Here is a 23,727-nt window from a genome sequence, read left to right on the forward strand (position 1 = left end):
CTCAAAGTTTGCCTCCAGAATTTAGACCGGACTGGTGAGAGCCCAGAGCCTGCGAGAGACCCTGCCAGGCCTGGACACCGCGGTGTGTCACCTCGCTGCTGTGCTACTCGGCACTAAAACTGTGCCCTGCTACTCCCACAGTGAGGACCTAGCACCCAGAAAGGAGTCCTGCAGTGCCGGCATCCCACATGGCCGCCGGTTCGAGTCCTGGCTGCTCCACTTCCGATCCAGTTCCCTGCTAATGGCCTGGGAAAGCAGCGGAAGATGGCCCAAGTCCTCGGGCCCCTGCACCCGTGTGGGAGACCAGGAAGAGGCTCCTGGCTCCTGGCTTCGGATTGGCGCAGCTCCGGCCGTTGTGGCCAACTGGGGAGTGAACCAGCGGATGGAAGATCTCTCTCTCTCTCTCTCTGCCTCTCTGTGGCGCTGTCGTCAAATAAATAAATTAATTTTTTTAAAAAGAGCGTAGTCCACAGACCTTAACACTGAGAACCCAGATCCTAAAGTGCCAAGTTCAGGCCCCTCCACAGCAAACCCAAGTCCTGAACAAGGATTCAGGTCCTAAAATGAAGACGTCTAGAACTCCAAGCTGTCACCGCGGGCCCTGGAATGGTGACTCCAGCCCTCAAAGGAGATCTCGGCTATGAATCCCACTCCGAGACCCCAGACCCGAAAATCGAAGGCCCCGCCCTCAGCCCGGGGACGCCAGACTCTGCCACGGATTCCCAGAGACCCAACTGCGGCTCTGTGCGCTACGCTGAAATCCGCCCAGGCTCCCAGCCCCCCAGGTCAGACCCCACCCAGGCCCCTCGGGAGTGCGCCCGGGCGCCAGACTGCCGCCAGCCCGCGTTAGGACCTCCGGATCCCAGCAGCGAAGCTCCGGGTCACAGACTCAACACTTCACGTTCCAAGTCCCCAGACCCCAGACCCTAACTGGAGACCCGGAGCGCACCCCCAGCCCCCCCACTGCCCACAGCGCTTCCGCGGGTCGCATCTCAGCCCGGATCCCCAAGGCTAGACCCTGCCTCACCCACGGCCCTGCACCCAGGGGTCCACCCCACACCTCGAGCCCTCGAAGCCCCCAGAGGGAAGCGACGGCCGCAAAGCGCCCCTCCCGTGTTGGGGACCCCTGGCCTCCCCCGAGGCCAGGTAATGCAGGGGGAGCCCTCCGCCCGGCCCCCCTGAGCCTCCGGCACCCGCCTCGGGGCGTCGTGCAAAATGGCGTGAGGTGGTCCCCCTTCTGGCCTCACGCCGGCTCCACACCTTGGAGCCCAATCAGAATCGCGCGCGCTGCGCAGGTCCCGGGCGCCCCGGCCGGGGAGGCCTGAGGGGGGCGCTCCTGAGCCGGGCCACGCCCCCGCCGCTTCCCGCCCAGCGGGGCCCGGGGAGCGCGTGCACGCGAGCCCCGGGGGCGCCCCGCGGCCTCGCGCCGCCCCGCCGGCCAATCAGCGCCCGCGCTGCCACCCGCCTTTTTTGGCCGCCGGCGCCCTGGCCTCTCCTTGCCGCAGCCCCTGGCGCTCCGCACCTGCCTGGTCCTTGGCCACCAAGGAGGGCGAGGGGCTCCCAGCCGCCGCCTCCGAGCGGGAGAGACGGACAGAGAGAGAGGGAGAGACGGACAGACAGGGAGGGAGAGACGGACAGACAGGGAGGGAGAGACGGACAGACAGACAGACAGAGAGGGAGAGACGGACAGAGAGGGAGGGAGAGACGGACAGAGAGAGAGAGAGAGACGGACAGACAGAGAGGGAGAGACGGACAGACAGGGAGGGAGAGACGGACAGAGAGGGAGAGAGAGACGGACAGACAGGGAGGGAGAGACGGACAGAGAGAGAGGGAGAGACGGACAGAGAGGGAGGGAGAGACGGACAGACAGGGAGGGAGAGAGGGAGGGAGAGACGGACAGAGCCGGCGTCCCTTCCCGCCCGCTGCATAGCCAACCAGGGCGACCGCGTGCCCGGCACCGGGCTGGGCGCTGGGACCTCAGCTGGGCTCTGCTCGCCAGACTCTGGGAGGAGGGCCGTTAAATTCCTGGAGACGTAAACAAACCGCATTCCAGAAATCTCATTCTTTATATAAGATTTATTTCATTTATTTGAAAGACAGAGGTCTTCCATCTGCTGGTTCACTCCCCAAGTGTCCACAATGGCCGGAGCTGAGCCCGTCCAAAGCCAGGAGCTTCCTCCTGGTCTCCCACGCGGGTGCAGGGGCCCAAGGACCTGGGCCATCTTCTACTGCTTTCCCAGGCCGCAGCAGGGAGCTGGATGGGAAGTGGAGCAGCCGGGACTCGAACCGGCGGCCACATGGGATACCCGGCGGCCATGTGGGATAGCGGCACTGCAGGCCCGGGCTTTAACCCGAGGCGCCACAGCGTCCACCCCAGAACACTCGTTCTTATTGGCCCGTGAGAAGGAGGGCCGGATGGAAAACGCCCTCACGGAGGCCATCAGCAGAGGCCCTGCAGCCCCACGCATGTCAGTGCAAACCATTTTCTTGGATATTCGCCAGGGTCTAGCCTTGCCCTCTCCCCGCCTTAGCTTCCATGAATGCGGAGCGGTTACTACGGTTGTCTGCAGGGGTGTGGCGTGCAGCTAGCTTGTAGCAAACGCACTGGCACGGTTCTAGGGGCACAGGGGCCCTGCCTCGGCGGGGCAGTGTGGAAAACGCCTATCGTGAGAAAGCCATGCATGGATCTCGAGCGTCCTTGCACCAGAATAAGCCCGTCTTTGCATCCCGTTTCCCGCGTGCTGTTGCTGTGCTGAGGGCCCGGTGCACGGGCGTTCCCGCTTCCTAAAGGGTTATTTTTCTCATTTGTGCAGTAGGAGGTGCACCCGCTAGGCGGCCATCGACGGGAGAGTGCCTAGGGAGAGCACAAGGCACTGCTAATTAACGTGCCAGTCAGCACGAGTGAACCGGTCAACTTTCTCCTCCGCGACTCTTCCCCGCACCAACGCCCTCTGCGATTTTCTCAATTCCCTTCCCCGGGCCCGGGCCAAAATGGAGAAGGCTGGACTCCATCTCCCGGCACGCCTTGCGGAGAGCTTCCTGCGCCTGCGCTGCCACATGTCCTCCCTCCGCCCCTTTGCCCCCCGGGGAGTCAGTCTTTCTTCCCTTCAGCCCGCCTACTTCGTTTCGTACCCAACCTCCAAGCTCGACCGCGTTGCCTTCTGGGAGTTGTAGTCCGCGGCCGCCCGGACTCCAATTCCCAAGGGGCCTAGGGGCGAGAACCCGGAAGGGGAGGTTGGAGAGGAGCGAGTGGGGGAAACCCGCGTAGCCGAGGCAGCTGCAGCGCGGGGAGACGGTGAGAGCCCAGGCGGGGGCAGGGGGCGCGTGAGAGTCAGGGCGGGGGTTCGGGACCGGGTGGCGAGAGGGAAGAGGCAGGAGCCAGAGACGGGGCCGGGCGAGTGGAGATCGCTGGAGAGAGGGGTTCGGGAGGAAGGGGAGCCGGAGGGAGTGAAGAATGGGGGCTTGGAGGTGCGGAGGGAGGCGAGCTTGGGGACTGACTCTGAGGGGCTCAGAGCTGGGGGAGGGGGCCCCGAGTTGCAGACGGGGCTGGCCGTCCGGGCAGAGGCCCCGAAGGGGGCAGTTTCGAGGGGCGGGGGTTGTCCAGGGTCAGGGGTGGATGAGGGGGCCCGAAGGCGCCAAGGGAGAGGCCAGCCGGAGGGGCGATGGGTTGGAGTCCCTGGGTCCGTTTGGGGGCAGGAGGGCAAGCGGAGGCGGTGCGAGAGAGAAATAGGTGGTGCACCCGGGCGTGGGTCCGACTCGGGCCGGGGCGGGGTACCGAACGCGAGAACGGGCGCCGGATACAGAGGTAACTGGCCGGCTCCAGCCCGAGGCTCCCAGTGAGCCGGACAGCCCCAGAACTACGGGCCAGTGTGGCCAGGCGGGGCCGCGGAGGTAATCCTTGGCGCTCTCGTGTCCCCGGTGGGGTTTGGGAGAGCCTGGTGGGCAGTGCGGCATCGAAAGCCCCCGTTCTGCCACTGCTCTGGGACCGGTCTTCCGGGTCTGAGCCTTAGTGCGTGTATCTGTATTATGGGAACAGCCAGCGTGCCGGGGAGATGAGGGCTCAGGGGAGGGTCATTGCAATGGTTACTGTTCGTGGGAGCCGAGCCGTTCCTGGTCTCCGAGCTGCCCTGGGAAGTTGTCCTCCCCAGGAATGTGGCCGGGTCACAGGTGCCAAAGGAGCCCCCTCCTCTTCAGCCCAGCCCCAGGGGCGTCTGCTCCAAACCTGGCTCCGATGGGGACACGCCCCAGCCAGGGCTTCCACATGGTTGGTGATGAACCCTTCCAGGCTTAGGAAACGCTCAGCTCTGTTCGCTGTTTGTGGGTACTGAGTGCATTGTGACGGCACCCCTGGGGTGTTGGTGCTGTGATTGGCTCTTATGTGAGCGAAAGGAAGCCAGGCACAGAGAGGTTAAGCAGTTTTCCTAAGGTCACCCAGCAGTGAGCGGCAGGCTCCGGATTCCGGCCCGGACAGCCTGGCTCAGAGTCTGTGCCGTCACCCCTACTGTCCACTGCCCGGAGCTTGAAGGCCAAAGCAGACTTGAGTGAGAATTTCAGTTCTTCCAGTGGCTTGCCGTGTGACCTTGGACGGGACTTTGGGGGATGGGGAGGCTCCAGAAAGTTTGTGGGTCCACGGAGATAATGCGTGAAGAGGGCTTGGGGTTGCTGGGTGGTGAAGGTAGCTTGGAAACCGGGCACAGCAGCGTCCGTGCTGGAACAGAGAAGGGTGGCAGGCAGGAAGCGGCGAGGCCGGCCTCAGCTGTCTTTTCTTTTTCTGTCGGATTCTCTCCCTTCCCTATCCCCGGGCTCCTAAGTTGGAGATGGCGCTCAGAAACTGTGTCCCTCGCTCAGAATCTGTGTCTCTCGCCCCGTTCCTGTCCCCCTCCAAGGATGAACAATTCCCAGGCCGATGTCCAGCCTGGCCCAGCTCCAGGTGTTTCGAGGGATAGGCGATTTTTCTAACAACTGGGTGTATCTGTCTACTTTCTGTTTTATCTAACCTTTTTGGGCACTGGGTCCTCACTGGGCAGTGTGGCAACTTTGTAAATCGCCTTGAAACAGTTTGGTTTATTTGCTGTGAGCCTCTTTGCAGAATGCAGTCGTTCCGCTAGTAAAAGCTTTGATTAAAAGCACTGGCGCCAGGCAGGCCCGGGTTCGGGTCCCAGCTCTGTCCCTCCGTGTTCTTGACCGAGCTGCTATGCCGTTCCGGGCCTCGGTTTTCTCATCGGTAAAATGGGGCCACAGCTCGGCCCGGGAGGTCCCTGTAAGGAGTCGATGAGGAACGGTGTGCAAAGAGTGAGGTCCTTCTGTGGGTTTTAGTCTTTGGAGAAAAGCGTGCCGGGGCCGGTGTGTGAGGACGCAGGTTAAGGCCCGGCTGCAGCCATGGCACTGTTCCACTTCCGATGGAGCCTCCTGCTAAAAGAGGGCGGAGGCTTAGATCTGTGATCTGCAGCTGCACCCAGAGGCCCGCCGCCCTCAGAGCCCAGAACTCCGCCTGGGTCTCCCACGTGGATGGTGGGGACCACGTTCCTAGGCCACCGTCCGCTGTCCGCGGGACGTGCTGTGCAGGCGGGGAGCTGGGACCTGCGCGGGCAGTCCCATAGGGACGCCAGCGCCTCTGAAGTTAATAGCGCCTCCTGTGCGCTCTGCCCACCTGCGCACCCACGGAGCTCACTGTTGACAACGCTGGGGCGGGGCTTCACAGTTTGGGTTCTGTTGTCCCCGATTCATCTTCAGCCCCTTCTGCCAGCTTTGCCTGCCGGGTGTCGCGTGCCTGGATGCTTAGGGTCCCGTCTCCAGCCCTCCCATGTCACATCGGGGTGCCCCTCGGTGACCCGACTTTTTTTTTTCTTCTTTTTTTGTTGTTCCTCTTGCCGTCATCTGTGTGTCTTAGAAACCGCGTCTGCTTTTCGCGCTATTTTGCCTTTTCTTGAAACCGCAAATTTGTTTGCAGCCAGCGCTGGTTTGAAGCTTACTCATACAAAGCGGTCTTTTTACCGTTCCTACTGGTGTATTTCTAGCGGCTGTGAGAACACCGGCCTGTTCCTAAAAGCACAGATTTTCCCACAAGGTTTGGCTCGTGGCGTCAGCCATCCCTGACCCCTCCATCCACAGCCAGGACCCCGCCACCAGCACCACACACACGCGCGACCCCCTGTAGCAGCAGATCTCCCCGAGCACCGGCCCCCACGTGCGCCGGCCCTGAGCAGGGGTTTCTGTCTCCTGGTCTGTGCGTGCTCAAACCCCCACCCCCACCCTGCCTGGAACCAGGCCTGGTTAGCAGAGTAATTGCTCTCCCTCCCCAAAGTGAGGGCAACCCGCCCGCCCGGGACCCAGCCATAACCCAGGAGCGGCCCTCTGCTTGTGAGCGGCTGATGGGGGTGAATTGAAGCCCAGAAGGCGGCGTGCAGGGGGGGCAGCCTGCGGCTGGCGCTGGCACTTCAAGACCCCCAGCCTCCCTTTGTGTGCAATCCCAGTGCCCCGAAGGTGAACCCGCACTCAGGGCCACCCTGGCACCGGGCGCTCGCCGGCGTCGATCCTCAGCCGATCCATGGGTGGATGCTGCCGACCGTGGAGGAAACTGAGGCACGGAGGGTTCGGGGCTTTGCCTGGGGTCACCCACACACACTGCCGGAAGTGGGAAAGCTGAGACCAGCAGGTCGTGCGTGTCACACATGTGCGCACACAGGCACACACATGCGGGCACACACACACACCCGCTCCCGCCTGAGTTCCATCAGCTTCCGATCTCCAGAACCCAAGGACTGGGATTTTCCTCCCTTCAGGGAGCTTTAGTCAGAAAGGAAAACTTCAGAGGGAGGAGCCAGGGCCCTGAGGCCAAGCAGGATGGGGGAGGAGGGCCTGCGAGGCGGGGGTCCTGCGCCATTGCCGGGAAGAGACCCCCGCCCACCTGGGGGAGGGCCTGCCTCCGTGGGCGCGGCACCTGCCCTCCCTGCGGCCCTGCTGCTCTGGTTTCCTCAGCTTCCTCCGTTGGATGCTTTGCTTGTTGATTTGCAGCCTTTTTGTTTTCCTTTGTGAAGGATTTTTATTATTCGAAAGCCAGAGCGGCACAGAGTAGAGCGAGACAGAGGGGGAGAGAGATCTTAGAGCCAGTGGTTCACTCCACAAATGGCCAGGGAGCAGGGGCCGGACCAGGCGGGAGCCAGGAGCTCCGAGCTCCGCCCGGGGTGGCGGGAACCCTAGTACCTGAGCCGCCAGCTGCTGCCTCCCAGGGCACATTGGCAGGAAGCTGGAGTCGGAAACAGAGCCAGGACTCCACTGGTTGTTACTGTTTACTTGAGAGGCAGAGTTATAGACAGAGAGTGGGAGAGAGGTCTTCCATCCTCTGGTTCACTCCCCAGTTGGCCACAATGGCCAGAGCTGGGCCGATCCGGAGCCAGGAGCTTCTTCGGGGTCTCCTATATGGGTGCAGGGGCCCAAGGACCTAGGCCATCTTCCACTGCTCTCCCAGGCCACAGCAGAGAGCTGGATCATAAGTGGAGCAGCCAGGACTCGAACCAGCGCTCATATGGGATGCCGGCGCTTCAGGCGGAGGATTAACCTACTGCGCCACAGCGCCGGCCCCTGGACTCAGGCTTCTTAAATGTCTGCCCGGCCCCTCTTCTGTGTATTCTTACTTGTGCTCGTGGGCTCTCCCCAGACCCGCTGCCCGGCTGCCCTCCTAGGACCGCCCCCTCCTGCATCCACAGCCTTCTTTTTGCCTCTCTTCTGGGCTAGGTCTTATTTCCTCCAACCGATGTCTTTTTTTTTTTTTGACAGCCTGAGTGGACAGTGAGAGAGAGAGAGACAGAGAGAAAGGTCTTCCTTTTTGCCGTTGGTTCACCCTCCAATGGCCGCCGCAGCTGGCGCACTGCGGCCGGCGCACTGCGCTGATCCGATGGCAGGAGCCAGGTGCTTCTCCTGGTCTCCCATGGGGTGCAGGGCCCAAGGACTTGGGCCATCCTCCACTGCCTTCCTGGCCATAGCAGAGAGCTGGCCTGGAAGAGGGGCAACTGGGACAGAATCTGGCGCCCCGACCGGGACTAGAACCCGGTGTGCCGGCGCCGCAAGGCAGAGGATTAGCCTATTCAGCCGCGGCGCCGGCCCCAACCAATGTCTTTTCCCCCCTCATTTCTTTTCCCCTTATTTCATTTTGGTAAAAACAAAGCCTCCAGCGCTGCCTACAGAACGGCTCCTGGGTCAGCCAGCTTCCTGAGAACTGGGGCCTCTCAGGGAAAGGTTCGGGCAGGGGAGTGGTCCCGTGTGCGCTGGGAAGACCTCGCTGGCTCTCCTGGAAAGGCTGCGATGGCCCCGTGAGGCACGTGTGGAGGATACAGCAGCCACGCCTTTGAAGAGAGGTCCCAGCCTCCCAGAAACCCCCAGGCCGGAGAGGAGAGAGGCCCTCAGCCACACCATCCTCGCGCCACCGTGACAGGTGACAGGTGCGGCAGCACGGGGAAGCCTCAGGCAGGGGGCCCGGGGAGCGTGGCGGGCAATGCCAGGACAGCTTCCTGGAGGAGGTGGTGTTGTGTAGAGTGGTGTCTGCCATCAGCCAGTGTCCTGCAAAGGGCCTGGACAGCACAAGTGCAGCAGCCAGACTGCGTTCGGCATTCGTGTGCCGGGCCTCGCTTCTCAAGCTGAAACGTGCGCACGGTTCCTGGGGAGCTTGTCGCCCACACGCTGGGATCCGGCCGGCCTGGGGTACGGCCCGAGCTCCCGGCGATGCCGTGCGGCTGCTGCTCTGGGAACCACGCTGGGAGCGGCCGAGCGCCCGGCACCGTTCCCGCAGCTCGGGACACAGCAGTGAAAAGCATGGACGGAACACAGGCCCTGGGCAGCTTGCGTTGTCGTAGGAGGAGGTGGACAAGGGACTTCAGCAAGTGTAGCTAGTGCAGCTGTCCCTGGGAGCGCTGGGGACACTGGTCCCAGGACCCCCACAGACCCGCTCCAGCCCCTATACAAACAGTGTAGTATTTACATAAAACCCGTGCATACCCCGTACCCCTGTGCACTTCACGTGGTGTCTAGATGGCGTATAATACTGAGCACAATGTAAACGCTAGGTAAGCAGGTGTCAGCATTGCGTAGGGAATAACAAGGAACACGTCCACAGGCTCTGGATACGCGCATTTGTTTTTAATGTTTTCAGTCCTTGGATCTGGAACCTGCATGTGTGGATTCCGCTGTCCTTTTTTTTAATTTAGGAGAATTATTTTATTTTATTTTTTTTGACAGGCAGAGTGGATAGTGAGAGAGAAGAAGACAGAGAGAAAGGTCTTCCTTTTTGCCGTTGGTTCACCCTCCAATGGCCGCTGTGGCCGGCGCATCGCGCCGATCTGAAGCCAGGAGCCAGGTGCTTCTCCTGGTCTCCCATGGGGTGCAGGGCCCAAGCACTTGGGCCAGCCTCCACTGCACTCCCGGGCCATAGCAGAGAGCTGGCCTGGAAGAGGGGCAACCGGGACAGAATCCGGCGCCCCGACCGGGACTAGAACCCGGTGTGCCGGCGCCGCAAGGTTCGCTGTGTCTTAAATAGTCGCCCGACAGCACAATGACAGCTCAGAAAAGGGGGCTGGCTGTGGATCCGGGCTGCTGGGCGCAGGGGCGCCGGCTGTAAGTCAGAGCAGCTCTCAGCGGTGAGCTCTGAGCACAGCTCGAGGGAGGTGAGGGCTGGACCCCGGGGCACTGGGTGAGAGCATCGGGCGGGGGGAGCAGCGAGTGCAAGGGCTCAGGGAGAGGACAGGAGCGCCCGAGGCGGCCTTCCGCACCCCTGCTTGTTCCAGGGAAGCCGTGGGCCCTGGACTCCGCCAAACTCATCTGACTGCGGCCGAGCGCGGTTACTCAGCCGCCCCAAGCCCCGGCCTCCTCCTCTCTGGCCTGACATTAAACATAGCAGACGTGAGAATCCAGTGAGCTGTGACTTGCGAAGTGCTGAGCGCAAGGCACGCACCTGCTGAGCGCTCAAGGATTAGCCGCTGCTGTCACGGCCCCTTTCCCGTGACTATTCCTGGTGACTCAGTGTCACCTGTGTGTCCCCAGCGCCGAGCCCAGGGCCAGCACCCGAGAGGAGCTCGGTGAATGTCGGAGTGCTCGCCGCTGCTCGCCGTGTGCTGGGCACGGAAAGGTCTTTAGTTGCTGGGAGAATTCGATCAGGGGTCAGGCTCGGGTCCTCACTCGTCTCATTTTCTCAAACGATCGCTTCTGAAATTTCCCGCTACAGCGGCGGGTCTGCCAGCCTGTGGCCTTCACAGGTTTATGGCCGAGGTGTGCGGGGGTGGTGGTGGTTTGCTTCCTGTATTTTGGAGCCGTGGTGTTAGGATCGTGAACGTTGACAACTCTGTGGGTGCTGCGTTGGTCTGTTTTTCCCTGTCTCTGTCCCTCGCCCTACTGTTGGCTCTGTGTTTGTCAGTCTTCCAGGGTCATGGTTTTCGTGAACGGCTCCTCCTCGTGGAGTAGGCTGACCTAGTGTAGGGTCTCCCGCATCACGCCCCACCCCCGTTCCCAATCCCCAGGGGTGGGGGAAGCCTGCCTCTCCCAGACAGCGATGACCCGGAGTGGCCAGGGCGGGGACGAGGGAGCCCAGGAGTCCCGCTCTGGGCAGGTGGGCGGTCTCCAGGAAGGGCGCCGGGGAAAGCCTGTTTTATAATTACAGTTGAGCACAGACCAAGGCATGGCGCCAGGCGGAGATCTGGGGGGGGGGGGGGTGCCCCGCAGTCCGAGGCAGTGAGCTTGGCAGGTAGCAGGCGGACAGCGTGGGCCCGGGGCGGGGCCTGAGCCAGCCTGGCCGCCGGTGGCCCTGCCGCAGCTCCCATCAGCCGGACCGGGAGGTGGTCCGGGAGAGGGTCGCACGGCCCGGGGTTGCACCCACGCTGGTGTCGGGCCAGAAGCCCACCTGGGCCTCTCAGGGGTGCGGAGTGCGGGCCGGGTTGGGCGCCCAGGCTTTCTCCCGGCAGGCGCTGAGCAGAGGCAGGGGCAGGGTCTGCAGGTTGGCGAGACCCTTCTGTTTTATGTGCAGGCAAGGCCAGGGCAGGGGGCTGGGGGCAGGGGCGGGGGCGCGCAGGAGAGGCCGGCCGGCCAGCCCGGGCGCCTAGCGCAGCCCTGCTCAGCAGAAACACGCTGCGAGCAGCACGTGCAGTCGGAACCGGGCGGGTGCGCAGGACTGGAAACTCCGCATCGAGCGGACCCCTTCTCTTCCTGTGCTGTGAGTCAGGTTCGGCGCCCGCTCCAACAGGTCCGCCTTGGACGCAGGCCCGGAGGCTTGGACTCGCTGCCGCGGGGGCCGGCGCAGCGCTCTGGTCTGCCCCGTCCACAGCGAGGTGATCCCGGTGTCCAGGTTCCCCCACTGGAGACCTCAGCCGCCCGGTTCCCACCCGGAGCTGCGCGCTCTCCATCTGCCCGGGAGTCCTCAGTCCCGAGGCCGCTTGGCCCTTTAAATCTCAACTGTCAATCAAGGTTTCTGGCTAGAGGGAACGTCTCGTAAGAGGCTTCCCTGTGAGGGCCGCAGCCTCTGCCCCGGCCCGTGCCTCCGCTTAGCAGGGCGTTGGGAATTGCTCCACGCTCCCTCACACCGGCTGTTTGAATGCCACCACGCCCTCCCGTCACCTCTCGCCTACTCCTCCCTATTTCGAAGTTGGGCCCCGTCGCCAAGGCCTTCCTTATATGGGCACGGCCCCGAACGGCGGCCGCTCATTGGCTGGGGCCGTCACGCGCGCGTCTGTCAACAAAGGGGCGGAGCCAAAGTTGTCGCGCGCCCCCCGCGCCGAAGGCGATGAGGCGAGGAGGCGGGCCCGCGGCCGCGTCGCGCGCATGCGTGTGCGCCGCCTCCCCCCGCCCGCTCCCGCCGTCTGGGGGGGCGCCGCGGGTGAGGGCGCTTTGGGGGCGTGTCCAGGCTTGGGGGTCCCCTGAGGGCTGTGGGAGCTTCCCGCGTGGAGGGCGGCCCCACGGACGCGGGGTTCCCTTCGCGTTTCAGGGACAGTTTGGGTGTGAGGAAGTCGCGTGGGTGCGGGATACGTCGGGTGCTTCCCGAACGTGGGAATTTTAGGACTGGGCTGTTTGGTCGGTGTAGGATCTGGGCAGCCCCCGGAGGAGCAACCGACCCGGGGCCAGGGGGCCTGGGCGCCGACCTCGCCTGGACTTTCCGGCTGTGTGACCCCAGCGAGGCTTCAGCCGCCCTGTGCCTGGGCGGGAAAGGGGACCCAGCGCCGCCCATCCGGGGGCTGGGGCGGGGGCTAGGGATGCCACCCGGGAGCTGGGGGGGGGCTAGGGATCTTCCCGGGAGCTGGAGCGGGGGGGGGGCTAGGGATGCCACCCGGGAGCTGGGGCGGGGGGCTAGGGATCTTCCCGGGAGCTGGAGCGGGGGGGGGGGGGCTAGGGATGCCACCCGGGAGCTGGGGCGGGGGGCTAGGGATCTTCCCGGGAGCTGGGGCGGGGGGCTAGGGATCTTCCCGGGAGCTGGGGGGGGCCTAGGGATCTTCCCGGGAGCTGGGGGGGGCTAGGGATCTTCCCTGGAGCTGGGGGGGGCTAGGGATCTTCCCGGGAGCTGGGGGGGGGCTAGGGATCTTCCCGGGAGCTGGGAGGGGGGCTAGGGATCTTCCCTGGAGCTGGGGGGGCCTAGGGATGCCACCCGGGAGCTGGGGGGGGCCTAGGGATCTTCCCGGGAGCTGGGGGGGCTAGGGATCTTCCCGGGAGCTGGGGGGCCTAGGGATCTTCCCGGGAGCTGGGGGGCCTAGGGATCTTCCCGGGAGCTGGGGGGGCCTAGGGATCTTCCCGGGAGTTGGGGGGGGCCTAGGGATCTTCCCGGGAGCTGGGGGGGCTAGGGATCTTCCCGGGAGCTGGGGGGCCTAGGGATCTTCCTGGGAGCTGGGGGGGCCTAGGGATCTTCCCGGGAGCTGGGGCGCGGGGTGGGGGCTAGGGATGCCACCCGGGAGCTGGGGGGGGTGGCTAGGGATGCTGCCCAGGAGCTGGAGGGGGGGCCTAGGGATGCTGCCGGGGAGCTGGGGCGGGGGCCAGGGATGCCGGGAGCTGGGGCGGGGGCCAGGGATGCCACCCGGGAGCTGGGGGGGGGCTAGGGACCTTCCCGGGAGCTGGGGGGGGGGGCTAGGGATCTTCCCGGGAGCTGGGGGGGTGCCTAGGGATGCCGCCGGGGAGCTGGGGCGGGGGCCAGGGATGCTGAGAGCCCGCAGGTAGCACATGTCCGGATCGGGGCGTGCTGCTGGCTTGGAGGAGCATGGCTGGGTTTGGGCTCTGTTAGTACGTCTGCACCCAGGGCGCTTCGTGGATGTGGGGGACACCTGGGGGGCTGCTTGAGGCATCTGTGAGGGGTGTGTGTGTGTGTGCCGGAGCCTGGGAGCCGCGGGAGGATATTTTTAGGTTTGGGGATTTCAAGCAGGATTTGAAAGGGTTTGGGTGTTGGGGAGGGCACAGGGACACTGGAGAGGAGGCTAGGAACTGGTGGGGGGGGTTAGTGGGCTGTGGGGCAGCAGCTGTGGGGATGGCCTTCGCTGTGTTAACGCGTGGGGGCGTCTGTTGTGGTGGTTGGCACGCGCGGTCATCTATAGGTTTGGGCGGCTGCGCGGTGAATTTTTTAGCAGTGGATTGGGGTTTCTGCAGGGGCTGTAAGTGTTTGAGGCACAGGGGCGGTTATGGGAGGGGCCAGGGTTGTGGGGGAGGCGTGTCTAGGGGTCAGCACGCTGCTCCCAAAAGGGCCGGATGATGCGTGGTCCAGGCTCTGCAGGCCACGGGAAGCAGCCGCCAGTGTGTTAATAAAACTTTATTAGTAGAGGCAGCTGGGGAGCTGGATTTGGCCCCTGGGCTGGAGTCTGCCGGCCTCTCTGGTCCAGAGCTGTGAGGGAGGCTTGAGGCTTGGGGTTTTCTTTCTCTTTGGGGGAGTTCGCAGGGAGAGGGGCCTAGCAGAGCCCCCAGCGGAGGCAGGCGCCTCTTACTGGGAATTAGTGCCGTGGGCACGGGTCGCACTGGAACTACCTCCCCATCAGGTCATGCAGAGAAACTAGTCACCATCCAAACAGGCCCGAGTGGAAGCATCGCGAAGCCGCGTTTGAGAGCCTGGTTTCGTGTAACCGTGCTGTGCTCCGGGCCTCAGTTTACCTGTGTGCCACTTGGGGGAGGGGCTGGACTAGGACCGGCTTCTAACCCCAGGGCCGGCTGTGGCCGCCCTGCGAGGCCCTATGTGCAAGATCTTCAAGGAGCCTGAGCCCGGCCGCTGGAGGGGCTGTCCAGCCCCGGCCTCGGCCTGGGCCTCCCTCCATGGGCCCGGGCGCCATCGCTGCGGGCAGGGCTGGGGATTCCTGTCTTTTCAGGACCAGGGACCGGGTGGGAAAGGGAGGAGCCGTCAGGGAGCTGCGGCTTTGGCAGGGCTGCGGTGGCAGGGGCCCTGGGGAGGGAGCGAGCCCCGGCGGGGGTCCCCGACCCTCTGCGCCCCTCTCTTTGCTCACCTGAGCGGCCCCCTCAGGAGAGGTAGGGGTTGGGTGGTCCCGGGAGGGAAAGCCAACTCGCCCCGCCTCCTCTCCCATCTCCAGGTGGCCCTCGCAGCCCCCCAGCGTCGTGAAGCCCTGGCCGTCTGCCGTCCGCCCCGCGATGGACCGCGGCAGCCTCCTGCCCTTCCAGCTCTGGTGCCCCCGGCCCTTCGGCACCTTCTCCCAGAACCAGCCGCGCCCCCCTGCCGCGGCCCTCAAGCCCTCCACCTGCTCCGAGCCCGGCCCCGGGGCGGAGCCTGACCATGGCCCCGCCCACTCGGAGAACACGCCGCCCGCCTTGGCCGCCGAGACCCCCGCCTCCCAGCCCGGCCCCCTCCTCTCCGCGGCGGCTGCTGGGGACGAGGGCCGCGTGCTGCTGGACACGTGGTACGTCATCAAGCCCGGGAACACGAAGGAGAAGGTGGCCTTCTTCGTGGCCCACCAATGCGGCGGGGGCGGCCGGGCCAGCTCCATGAAGGTCAAGGGCCACTGGGGCAGCGACAGCTCCAAGGCCAAGCGGAGGAGGCGCTGTCTCGAGCCCACCAAGGCTCCTCCAGACCCCGGGGGCCGGGAGGGCCCCCCCGCCGCCGAGGGAGGCCCCGCGTCAGCCGCTGAGGACGCGGACCTGCTCTCGGTGGCCGAGATGGTGGCCCTGGTGGAGCAGCGGGCCGCCCTGGCCCTGCAGACCTACCCGCGCCCCGCCACCCCGGCGCCCGTGGTCTTCGTGTCGGCCGAGCAGGGCGGGCCGGCCAAGGGGCTGGGGTCCGAACGCCGGTCCGGTGGTGGCGGCGGGGATTGCAGCCGGGTGGCCGAGGCCGTGGCCCACTTCGAGGCGCAGCGGGACAGCCCCCCAGCCAAGGGCCTCCGCAAGGAGGAGCGGCCGGGGCCCGGCCCCGGGGAGGTGCGCATCGCCTTCCGCATCTCCAACGGCCGGGAGCCCCGCGGGCCGGACGGCGGCTTGCCCAGTGCGGGCGGCGGCCGGCCTGGCAGTGCCTACCCGGGCAGCCCGGGCCCCGGCGCCCGGGCCAAGGACAAGATCACCTGCGACCTGTACCAGCTCATCAGCCCCTCGCGGGACGCGCTCCCCAGCAACGTGGAGTTCCTGCTGGCGCGCGCGGAGGAAGCCGGCGAGGCCGAGGCCCCAGCGGCCGCCCGGCCGGAGGACGCTCCCCCGGCGCCGCCTCCGCCCCCGGCCCGGGACTGCGGCGCGTCTGGCTTCCACGTGGACGTGGTGGTGACGGGCGTGGTGGACGAGTGCACCTTCTTCGGCAAGGACGGCACCAAGAACGTGAAGGAGGAGACCGTGTGCCTGACGGTCAGCCCGGAGGAGCCGCCCCCGCCGGGCCAGCTCTTCTTCCTGCAGGCCCGGGGGGCGGACGGGCCCCCCGAGCCGCCCCCCGCCGACGCGCCGGCCACGGCGCCGGCGCCGGACGATGCGGAGGGGCCGGCGGACACCTCGCTGTGCCGCCTGTACCGGCACGTGTCCCACGACTTCCTGGAGATCCGCTTCAAGATCCAGCGGCTGCTGGAGCCGCGCCGCTACATGCTGCTGCTGCCCGACCACGTGCTGGTCAAGATCTTCAGCTTCCTGCCCACGCGCGCCCTGGCCGCGCTCAAGTGCACCTGCCACCACTTCAAGGGCGTCATCGAGGCGTTCGGCGTGCGGGCCACGGACTCGCGCTGGAGCCGCGACCCGCTCTACCGGGACGACCCGTGCAAGCAGTGCCGCAAGAGGTACGAGAAGGGCGACGTGTCGCTCTGCCGCTGGCACCCCAAGCCCTACCACCACGACCTGCCTTACGGACGCTCCTACTGGATGTGCTGCCGCCGCGCCGACCGCGAGACGCCCGGCTGCCGCCTGGGCCTGCACGACAACAACTGGGTGCTGCCGTGCGCCGGGCCGGCCGGGGGCCGCGCGGGCCGCGAGGAGGGGAGGTGAGGCCGGGCGCGGGCCGGAGCCCGCCTGCGCTGACCTCCGGGACGGGGCCCAGAGCCCGACCCTGGCGGTGTTCCGCTCCTCTGCCCCCGGCCGAGGCCCTCCGCGAGGGTTTGTTTTTTTTTGTTTGTTTGTCAGCATCTCAGTCTCCTCCCATCAGCCTCGACTCCCTCCCTGTCAAACTCCCCACCCCAGGGAGCCGCCGCAGGGAGCAGATGGCAGCTACTTTTGGTACCACTCAAGGGTCCCCCCTCCGGACCTCTCCCCCAGTCCTCTCTCTCCCGGGAGGCCGCGGGTCTGCAGCAGGGCCCACCTCCTGGCTGGGCTCTGAGGGCCCTCGGGGCACAGCCACTGAGGCCTACAAGGAAGTAAAAGACCCCTGGCTACCACTCTCTCCCCTTCCTTAAAGGGGAAGAGAAAAAAATTCTCAGTGTAGAAATCCCCCTCCTCCCATTATTTAAGCTTTCGCCGGCGCCCCCAAAGCTGTGAAGCCCCTTTGCCAGCTCTCGGACAGAGCAGGGCCAGAGGGCCGGGGCAGGGAGAGTGCGCGGTCTCTCCTTCCACCCCGGGTACCTGTGGAGGCGTTGGTGGCCCAGCCTCGTGTGTGGGTTTTTTTTTTTTTTTTTTTTTAAAGAATCCTTTAACTGGGACCTTGATTTTCAGGCGGTTTGGTTTGGGGGTATCTTTGTTCTGGGTTGGTTTTGTGTTTTCACCATTGTGGTTCTGGAAGCTTCTAGCGTGTGGCATCTGACCAGTTTTCTCTATAAAATCAATATTTATAAGGCTGGGCCCAGACTGGTTTGTGTGTTGTGAAAGGGCAGGGGGTGGGGAGAGGCGGGGGTCAGAGGCCCGTGCACGCGGGGTGGGGGAGGGGTCCTTAGCCGAAGGCCGCACCTGTGTCAGCTTGGTTATGAAAACCTCAAAATAGCACCTCAACAAGAGATACCTGTTTGTATGTTTTTAAAGCACTCAGTGGGCAGTGCAGTGGCCCTCCGGTCACCCGGAGCCCAGGCTCCTTCTGCTGCGCCAGCCCTTGTCCCTGGAGGTCCCGGGGCACTGCTGGGCAGCCTGCTGTCACCGTGCTGCAGGAAGGGGGCCCCTTCCCTCCACTTCTGTGTGTACCTCGTGGGCCAGAGCAGCCTGGGGAAGGCGAAGAGACACGGAGGCTGGGAAACGCAGCCGTACGAGTGAAAGTTTAAAAATACTTACTCGGTAAAAAGGGGGAGGCAACACTTTTTAAAGATTTATTTATTTGAAAGGCAGAGTTAGAGAAGCTTCCAGGAGCCGGGAGCTTCATCTGGGTCTCCCATGCGGGTGCAGGGCCCCCAGCACTTGGTCCGTCCTCCACTGCTTTCCCAGGCGCGTTAGCAGGGAGCTGGGACGGAAGTGGAGCCGCCAGCACTGGAACTGGCGCCGGTGGCGTCACAGGCAACAACTCAGTCTGTGCCACAGCACACTTTTAAATTTAAATAGAAAAGAGAAAACAAACATTGAGAGGCCGCGGGCAGTTCCTGGCATCCTTCCAGAGGGGGTCAGAGTCCTCGCCGCTGAGCTGTCTGAGCCCCGGGTCTGAGCGTTGGCCCGGGTCAGGGAGCTTCGATCCCCTGTGGTGGCTGAGTCAGGTTACTCAGACCCTGTTGCCGAAAACAGCACGCAGAATAATTTCCTTAAGAGCAGCAAGTAGTAAAATGCAGCCGGCACCCACCAGGCTGAAGACAGGGAAGGTGCGTTCGCCATGTTTGCCGCTGGGGACAAAAGGGTTTCCTGTTAATGTTCCCAGCCTTACTGCCCTCAAGGCCGTGGGCTGCCCGAGGCAGGAACCTGGTAAGAGCCAGGATCCCGGGGAGCCACAGGTTCAGGACCCCGAGGGGAACGCAGGACCAAGGAGAGAAAGCTGACCTGGGACACCGTGGTCAGAGACGCCCTTGCCACAGGTGTAGACAGACCCACAGCCTGTGTCACGGGCGGGAGGAACCCAGCGTCCCCGGAACAACTTCTCACAAGCAGCGGCGGGAACACCCAGAGCCTCGGCCACCGACAATGAGCCCTGTGTATTCCCAGCTGTCTTTAAAAAGAGCTACAGGCTGAAAACCGGCCTGGAGGATGGGAGAAAATACAACAGAGAGACGTCCCAGACTCCGGGCTCGGGTGGGGCCGCTGAGGGGGAGCTTTCTGGACGAAAGCTGAGGGAGGAGGAGGAGGGAGGACGAAGCAGAAAAACCAGAGAAGAGGGGCCCAAGGGGGTCCGAGAGGGTGAGGGGGGAGGGGGTGACGGCCCAACTCTGGCGCGGGCGGTCCAGAGCGGGAAGAACGCTGAGCCCACACAGCCACGGCGGCCTCGCGCCACACTGACACAGGCACCCCCGGGTCAGAGGCAGACAGAAGAGAACTCCCAGACGCCGCCACGAAGCTCCCCCTGCCCTGTGACCTTGGGTCACTGACTTTTCAGGGGCTCAGTTTCTCAGTCTGAGAAATGGGGATAAATGCCGAGTATCCCTTGTGCGAAGTGCTTGGGACCAGCAGTGTTTGCAGACGCGGGCACCTTTGCATGTACGCAGTACTCAGGGGACAGGACTCCTCAGGTTCCGTACACACCTTACACAAACGGCCTGGGGGCAGTTTTGCACAATATTTCCACGTGCTTGCATCTGAGCTGTGAGCCGTGGTGTGAGGTCCGGCGGAATGTGACATCCATCGTGTCCTGCAGCATTTCAGGTTCTGAGGCCTGGCGCTTGTGGAAGACCCTGCCAGTCCCTTCCCAGCTTGAAGCCGAGGGGAGGCCGAGCGGGAGTGTGACTGCAGCCGCAGGGCCCAGCGGCCCGGGGACCAAGCACCAGCAGCTCCCGTCAGGTGCGGCTGACAATCCAGATTCAAGCCGGAATTGTGCACAAAGCCACCCACAAGCCGCTTGAAGGCCTTGGCTGCCTTTGATCAATACCCTGTTCCTGTAGCCCAGGTGGTTGGGGAAGGAAGGTAGGACGTGGGGGAGAGGGAGGGAGCACAGCCCCGGTGACGGTCCCCGGCCCTTGAAGACAGCCTCAGCACGCGCGCCTCAATCACATCCCCAGAGCGAGCCGAAATCCCGCCCACCTCGGGAGTTGGGGGGGGGACTGAGCTGACGGGGGGCCGTGCTGGCTGCCTGAGGGAGCTGCGTCGGGGACCTGGTGGCCGGCCCATCCGGCCACGGCCTGAGACTGAGCCCCGAGTTCTGGAGTGGAGGCGGACGTCACCTTCGCTGTCTAATGGCCCACCACGTTGGGTGCCAGGCAGGTGCCCACTGCACGCTGCCCCCCGCTGCCGCAGGGTCCCGGCCTGTGAGAGGCACCCCAGCGGAGTGCGCCAGTCCTGTCAGGCTGGGGAATGCAGCCGCACCCCCCACCCCCCGGAAAAGGTGGTTTGGTAGGAAGAGCCGCTCTGCCGTGACCCCGTGTCCCTCCCGCCCTCGGTGCTCGTAAATGGTGCAAACCCAGTGTTTCCCGAACAATCTTCTGGAAGGGCTCCATGGCCAAGTACTTTGGGAACCGCCGCACTGACGCCCTTTGCCGTGCTCCGCCGATGCACTCCAGTTCTGCAGAAGCTACGTGCAGGCGCCGGTCCCCTCTGCCTGCCCACGGGGTCCTGCAGCAGGACGGGCTGGCCTCCATCTCTCCTGCTCCTGTGCACGGTGCACGCCCCGGAGGCCCCACCAGGGAGCTGGGTCTGCACAGCTGCAGTTGCGTGGCCGACACAAAACGCAAGCCACAGAGCGCCCGCTTGTTCCCGCGCTGTCGCTGGGTCCCGGCTGTCAGCATCTGGTCCCTGCACACCTGCACACCCAGTGTTCACCTCCGGGAAGGGCCAAGCTCTTCGTCCTTGGGCTCCCACGCCCACAGCGGCCTCTTTCCTGTCCATGGAGGGTGGCCGCGGAGAGAGGGTCTGCAGTGACAGTGCAAGCAGGAGCCACAGCAGGCGTGGGCGAGGGCGAGCAGCACGCGTGAGCTCCCAGGCTGCAGGTGCCGTCAGCACGCTCCCCGCTGCTGCTCCACACGGTCAGGCCCGCAGGCTAGAGCCCCAGGTATTCCGCCAGGAACACGGCAAGGATGCGACTCAGGTTGTGCACCGTGGGCGGGTGGAGGTTGGCCTCCGAGTCGGCAGGTGTGTGCCAGACGGAGGGGAAGGGCGTGGCGATGAGGTGGAGCACCGGGACCCCTGGGGGAGAGAGAGAGAGGTCAAGGCCATCGCCCGTCTGGGGGCCTGGACCTGGGTATCCTTGCCCCCCCGCCCAAGTTCTGTCTCGACACTTGAAGATACGGTGGTTCTTCTTTTCTTTCTTTCTTTCTTTCTTTCTTTTTTTAAAAATATTTGTTTATTTTTTGAAAGGCAGAGTTACACAGAGGCAGAGGCAGAGAGAGAGAGCTCTGCCATCTGCTGGCTCACTCCCCAAATGGCTGCAATAGTGGGAGCCGGCTGATAGGAAGCCAGGAGCCAGGAGCTTCTTCAGGGTCTCCAGTGCAGGTGCAGGGGCCCAAGCATCTGGGCCATCCTCCACTGCCTTCCCGGGCCACAGCAGAGAGCTGGATCATAAGTGGAGCAGCTGGGACAAGAACCGGTGCCCATAGGGGATGCCAGTGCTTTGGGCGGCAGCTTTATCTGCTGTGCCACAGCGTGGGCCCCGAAGATAGGGCTCTTAAGTGCATGTTTATTTTTTTTAAATCAATATACCTATTGTTTCCATGACACAAATTAGAGCCACTCTAAGCTGAATGGATTGTGGAGAGACCAAGAGAAAGAGGCCCCTCATCTTCCTCCCCGGGCAGGTGCACACCACGCCCTTTCTAATAAGAAATAGCACCCAGACGAGCACAGCACCGCCCGGAGCCCAGCCCCAGTCCGAGGCGGCACAGCACCGGTCCCTACAGTTAGCCCTCTGCAGGGCGGGCTGGGGGCAGAGTTAGGACACTGCCTGGGACTCCCGCATCCTTCCTCAGAGTGCAGGGGTTCAAGTCCCAGGTCCTAGGGCCTGGGTTGTGGCACGGCTGCCGCACTTCCGATCCAGCTCTCTGCTATGGCCTGGGAAAGCAGTGGAAGATGGCCCAAGTGCTTGGCCCCCACACCCGTGTGGGAGACCTGGAAGAAGCTCCTGGCTCTGGCCTGGTCCAGCCCCAGGCATCGCAGCCATTTGGGGAGTGAACCAGCGGATAGAAGACCTCTCTCTCTCCCTCCCTCCCTCCCTGTCTCTCTCTCTCTCTGGCTCTGCCTCTCTTTAACTCTGCCTTTCAAATAAATTAATTAATTAAAAAAAAAGTAGCCGGCGCCGCGGCTCACTAGGCTAATCCTCCGCCTTGCGGCGCCGGCACACCGGGTTCTAGTCCCGGTCGGGGCACCGATCCTGTCCTGGTTGCCCCTCTTCCAGGCCAGCTCTCTGCTGTGGCCAGGGAGTGCAGTGGAGGATGGCCCAAGTACTTGGGTCCTGCACCCCATGGGAGACCAGGAGAAGTACCTGGCTCCTGCCAACGGATCACAGCGTGGTGCGCCGGCCGCAGCGTGCTACCGCGGCGGCCATTGGAGGGTGAACCAACGGCAAAAGGAAGACCTTTCTCTCTGTCTCTCTCTCACTATCCACTCTGCCTGTCAAAAATAAAAAAAAAAAAAAAAAAGTAAAGCATATTTCTGGATGAGTGGCTGACACAGCACACGTTTTGAAGGCGGATTTTAGCACTCGCTCTGTGCCCAGCCTGGGGGGAGCAGGCACTATACACACCTGCCCTAATCACAACCCTGTGTCTACACATTTGTATGCAAGGAAAAGAAGGTCATGGAAAATGTGTATCACATAAAAACTCTAGGCACAGATTTCAAATGCTTTTGCACCACAATAAACTCTTCTACTGCCATTTTTTCCTACCAACTTCAGAAGTTTCCTTGTAGAGAGACATTTTCCAGACAACAAAACCAAACCAAACCCAGGACTGACAGAGGCAGGGACTTTGCCCGAGGGCTCGAGCCTAAGCCGTAGATCCTGGAATCCAGCTCCGACTGGTTTGAAAACACATGATCTTAGCCCGTACCAGGGGCTTCTGACCCTGACCTGTCCATCAGAACCCCAATCATGCAGAGGCCGAGTATGGGTTCAGCAGGCCGGAAGTACAGGTGCCCCTGCTGGTCTGCCAGGGCTTTGAGAGACCGGGGGGGGGGGGGTCTGCCATCATCCGGGACAGCTGATAGCTGACAAGGACCTGGGTGCTGGCCGCGTGGGGCACCGGGCTGCGTCAGATCTCTACAGATACGTACTGCAGGCAGTTCTTGGAAAATGCCTGTTATGGAAAATCTTAGGATTTGAGCTTTTTTTCTACCAAAATAAATTTGTCTTTAAAAAAAAATTTTTTTTTTTAATTTGAAAGGGAGCGAGACAGACAGACAGATCTCCCATCTGCCGCTTCACTCCCCAAATGCCCGCAGTGGCCAAGACTGGGTCAGGCCGGGGCCAGGGGCCAGGAGCCCCATCCAGGTCTACACAGCACTCAGTACTTGGGCTGCCCCCGCTGCCTCCCAGGAAGCTGGAATCAGGAGTGATTCCGGTGTGGGACGCAGGGGTCCTGAGTGGCGCCAAACACGGGCCCCAGCATAGCTCTCAATTCCGTTTTCCCATGAACTGTTGGAGGTGCCTCCCAGGAGCACATTCGTGCCCCTGAGACGTCCCCATTTCACAGATGAGAAAGTCAAGGCACAGAGGGGTTAAGAAAGCTCCATGCCCAGCGCCTCGACCTCCAAGCCCGCCCCTCCGGCGGCACGCACCTCTGCGGAGGAAGGGGACGTGGTCGTCCTCCACGGAGCCGGGGGGCTCCCGGGCTTGGAAGTACATCACTTCTTCGGGGTGGGACTGAAGCAGGTTCAGCCGGTGTAGACGCTTCTCTGGAGGCGGGGAGGGCCAGAGGGCAAGGGTCGGGCCTCAGCAGTCCAGGGCCCACGGCTCACAGCCGGATCGCAGGCAGCGGGCCCGGAGCTAAGGCAATGGCTGCGCACCCCACAGAATGGACGCCAGTCTCCTCCCACGGCGGACCCCGTGTTCCTGTCTCACTCCATCCCCCTGGGTCTGGGTGGGGGTGGACAGGACCGTTCCCCTCCACGCTCATCTGACAAAGAGGAACCTGAGGCTCAGAGAGGCAAGGCCGCTGGCGCGAGCTCACACAGCTGAGAAGGGAGAGCCAGGGCTCCCAACCAGGGCTGTCTCCCCGCCCCGGCCCCAGTTTCATAACCGCTGCAGCAGAATTCGTTTGCATTTCTGCCCCGGTTCCTCAGGGCGGTGGGAGGACCGGGCCTGTCCCCCCGGCCCCCGCGCTGTCCCGG

General features: G+C 63.7%; 2 protein-coding genes across 3 annotated transcripts; one reads left to right on the top strand and one right to left on the bottom strand.

The window, feature by feature from the left end:
• Positions 1-3,236: 3,236 nt before the first annotated feature.
• On the top strand, positions 3,237-17,155 carry FBXO46 (F-box protein 46). 2 transcript variants are annotated; one of them, XM_062176394.1, is made up of 2 exons: positions 3,237-3,295; positions 14,529-17,155. In XM_062176394.1, exon 2 carries the CDS (start codon positions 14,587-14,589, stop codon positions 16,402-16,404), a length of 1,818 nt encoding a protein of 605 aa, XP_062032378.1. In that variant the 5' UTR covers positions 3,237-3,295; positions 14,529-14,586; the 3' UTR covers positions 16,405-17,155. The 2 variants fall into 2 exon arrangements, with proteins under 2 accessions (XP_062032378.1, XP_062032379.1); XM_062176395.1 differs by lacking the exon at positions 3,237-3,295 and adding an exon at positions 13,480-13,607.
• Positions 17,156-17,629: 474 nt separating this feature from the next.
• LOC133747620 (glutaminyl-peptide cyclotransferase-like protein) lies at positions 17,630-23,633 on the bottom strand. The gene is made up of 3 exons (XM_062175946.1): positions 23,600-23,633; positions 23,176-23,328; positions 17,630-20,589 (listed from the first exon to the last, which is right to left on the bottom strand). The coding sequence occupies exons 1-3, from the start codon at positions 23,631-23,633 to the stop codon at positions 20,444-20,446; spliced, it is 333 nt and encodes a 110-aa protein (XP_062031930.1). The 3' UTR covers positions 17,630-20,443.
• Positions 23,634-23,727: the final 94 nt, after the last annotated feature.

This window comes from Lepus europaeus, chromosome 19, assembly GCF_033115175.1.
Source record: "Lepus europaeus isolate LE1 chromosome 19, mLepTim1.pri, whole genome shotgun sequence".
NCBI lineage: Eukaryota > Metazoa > Chordata > Mammalia > Lagomorpha > Leporidae > Lepus > Lepus europaeus.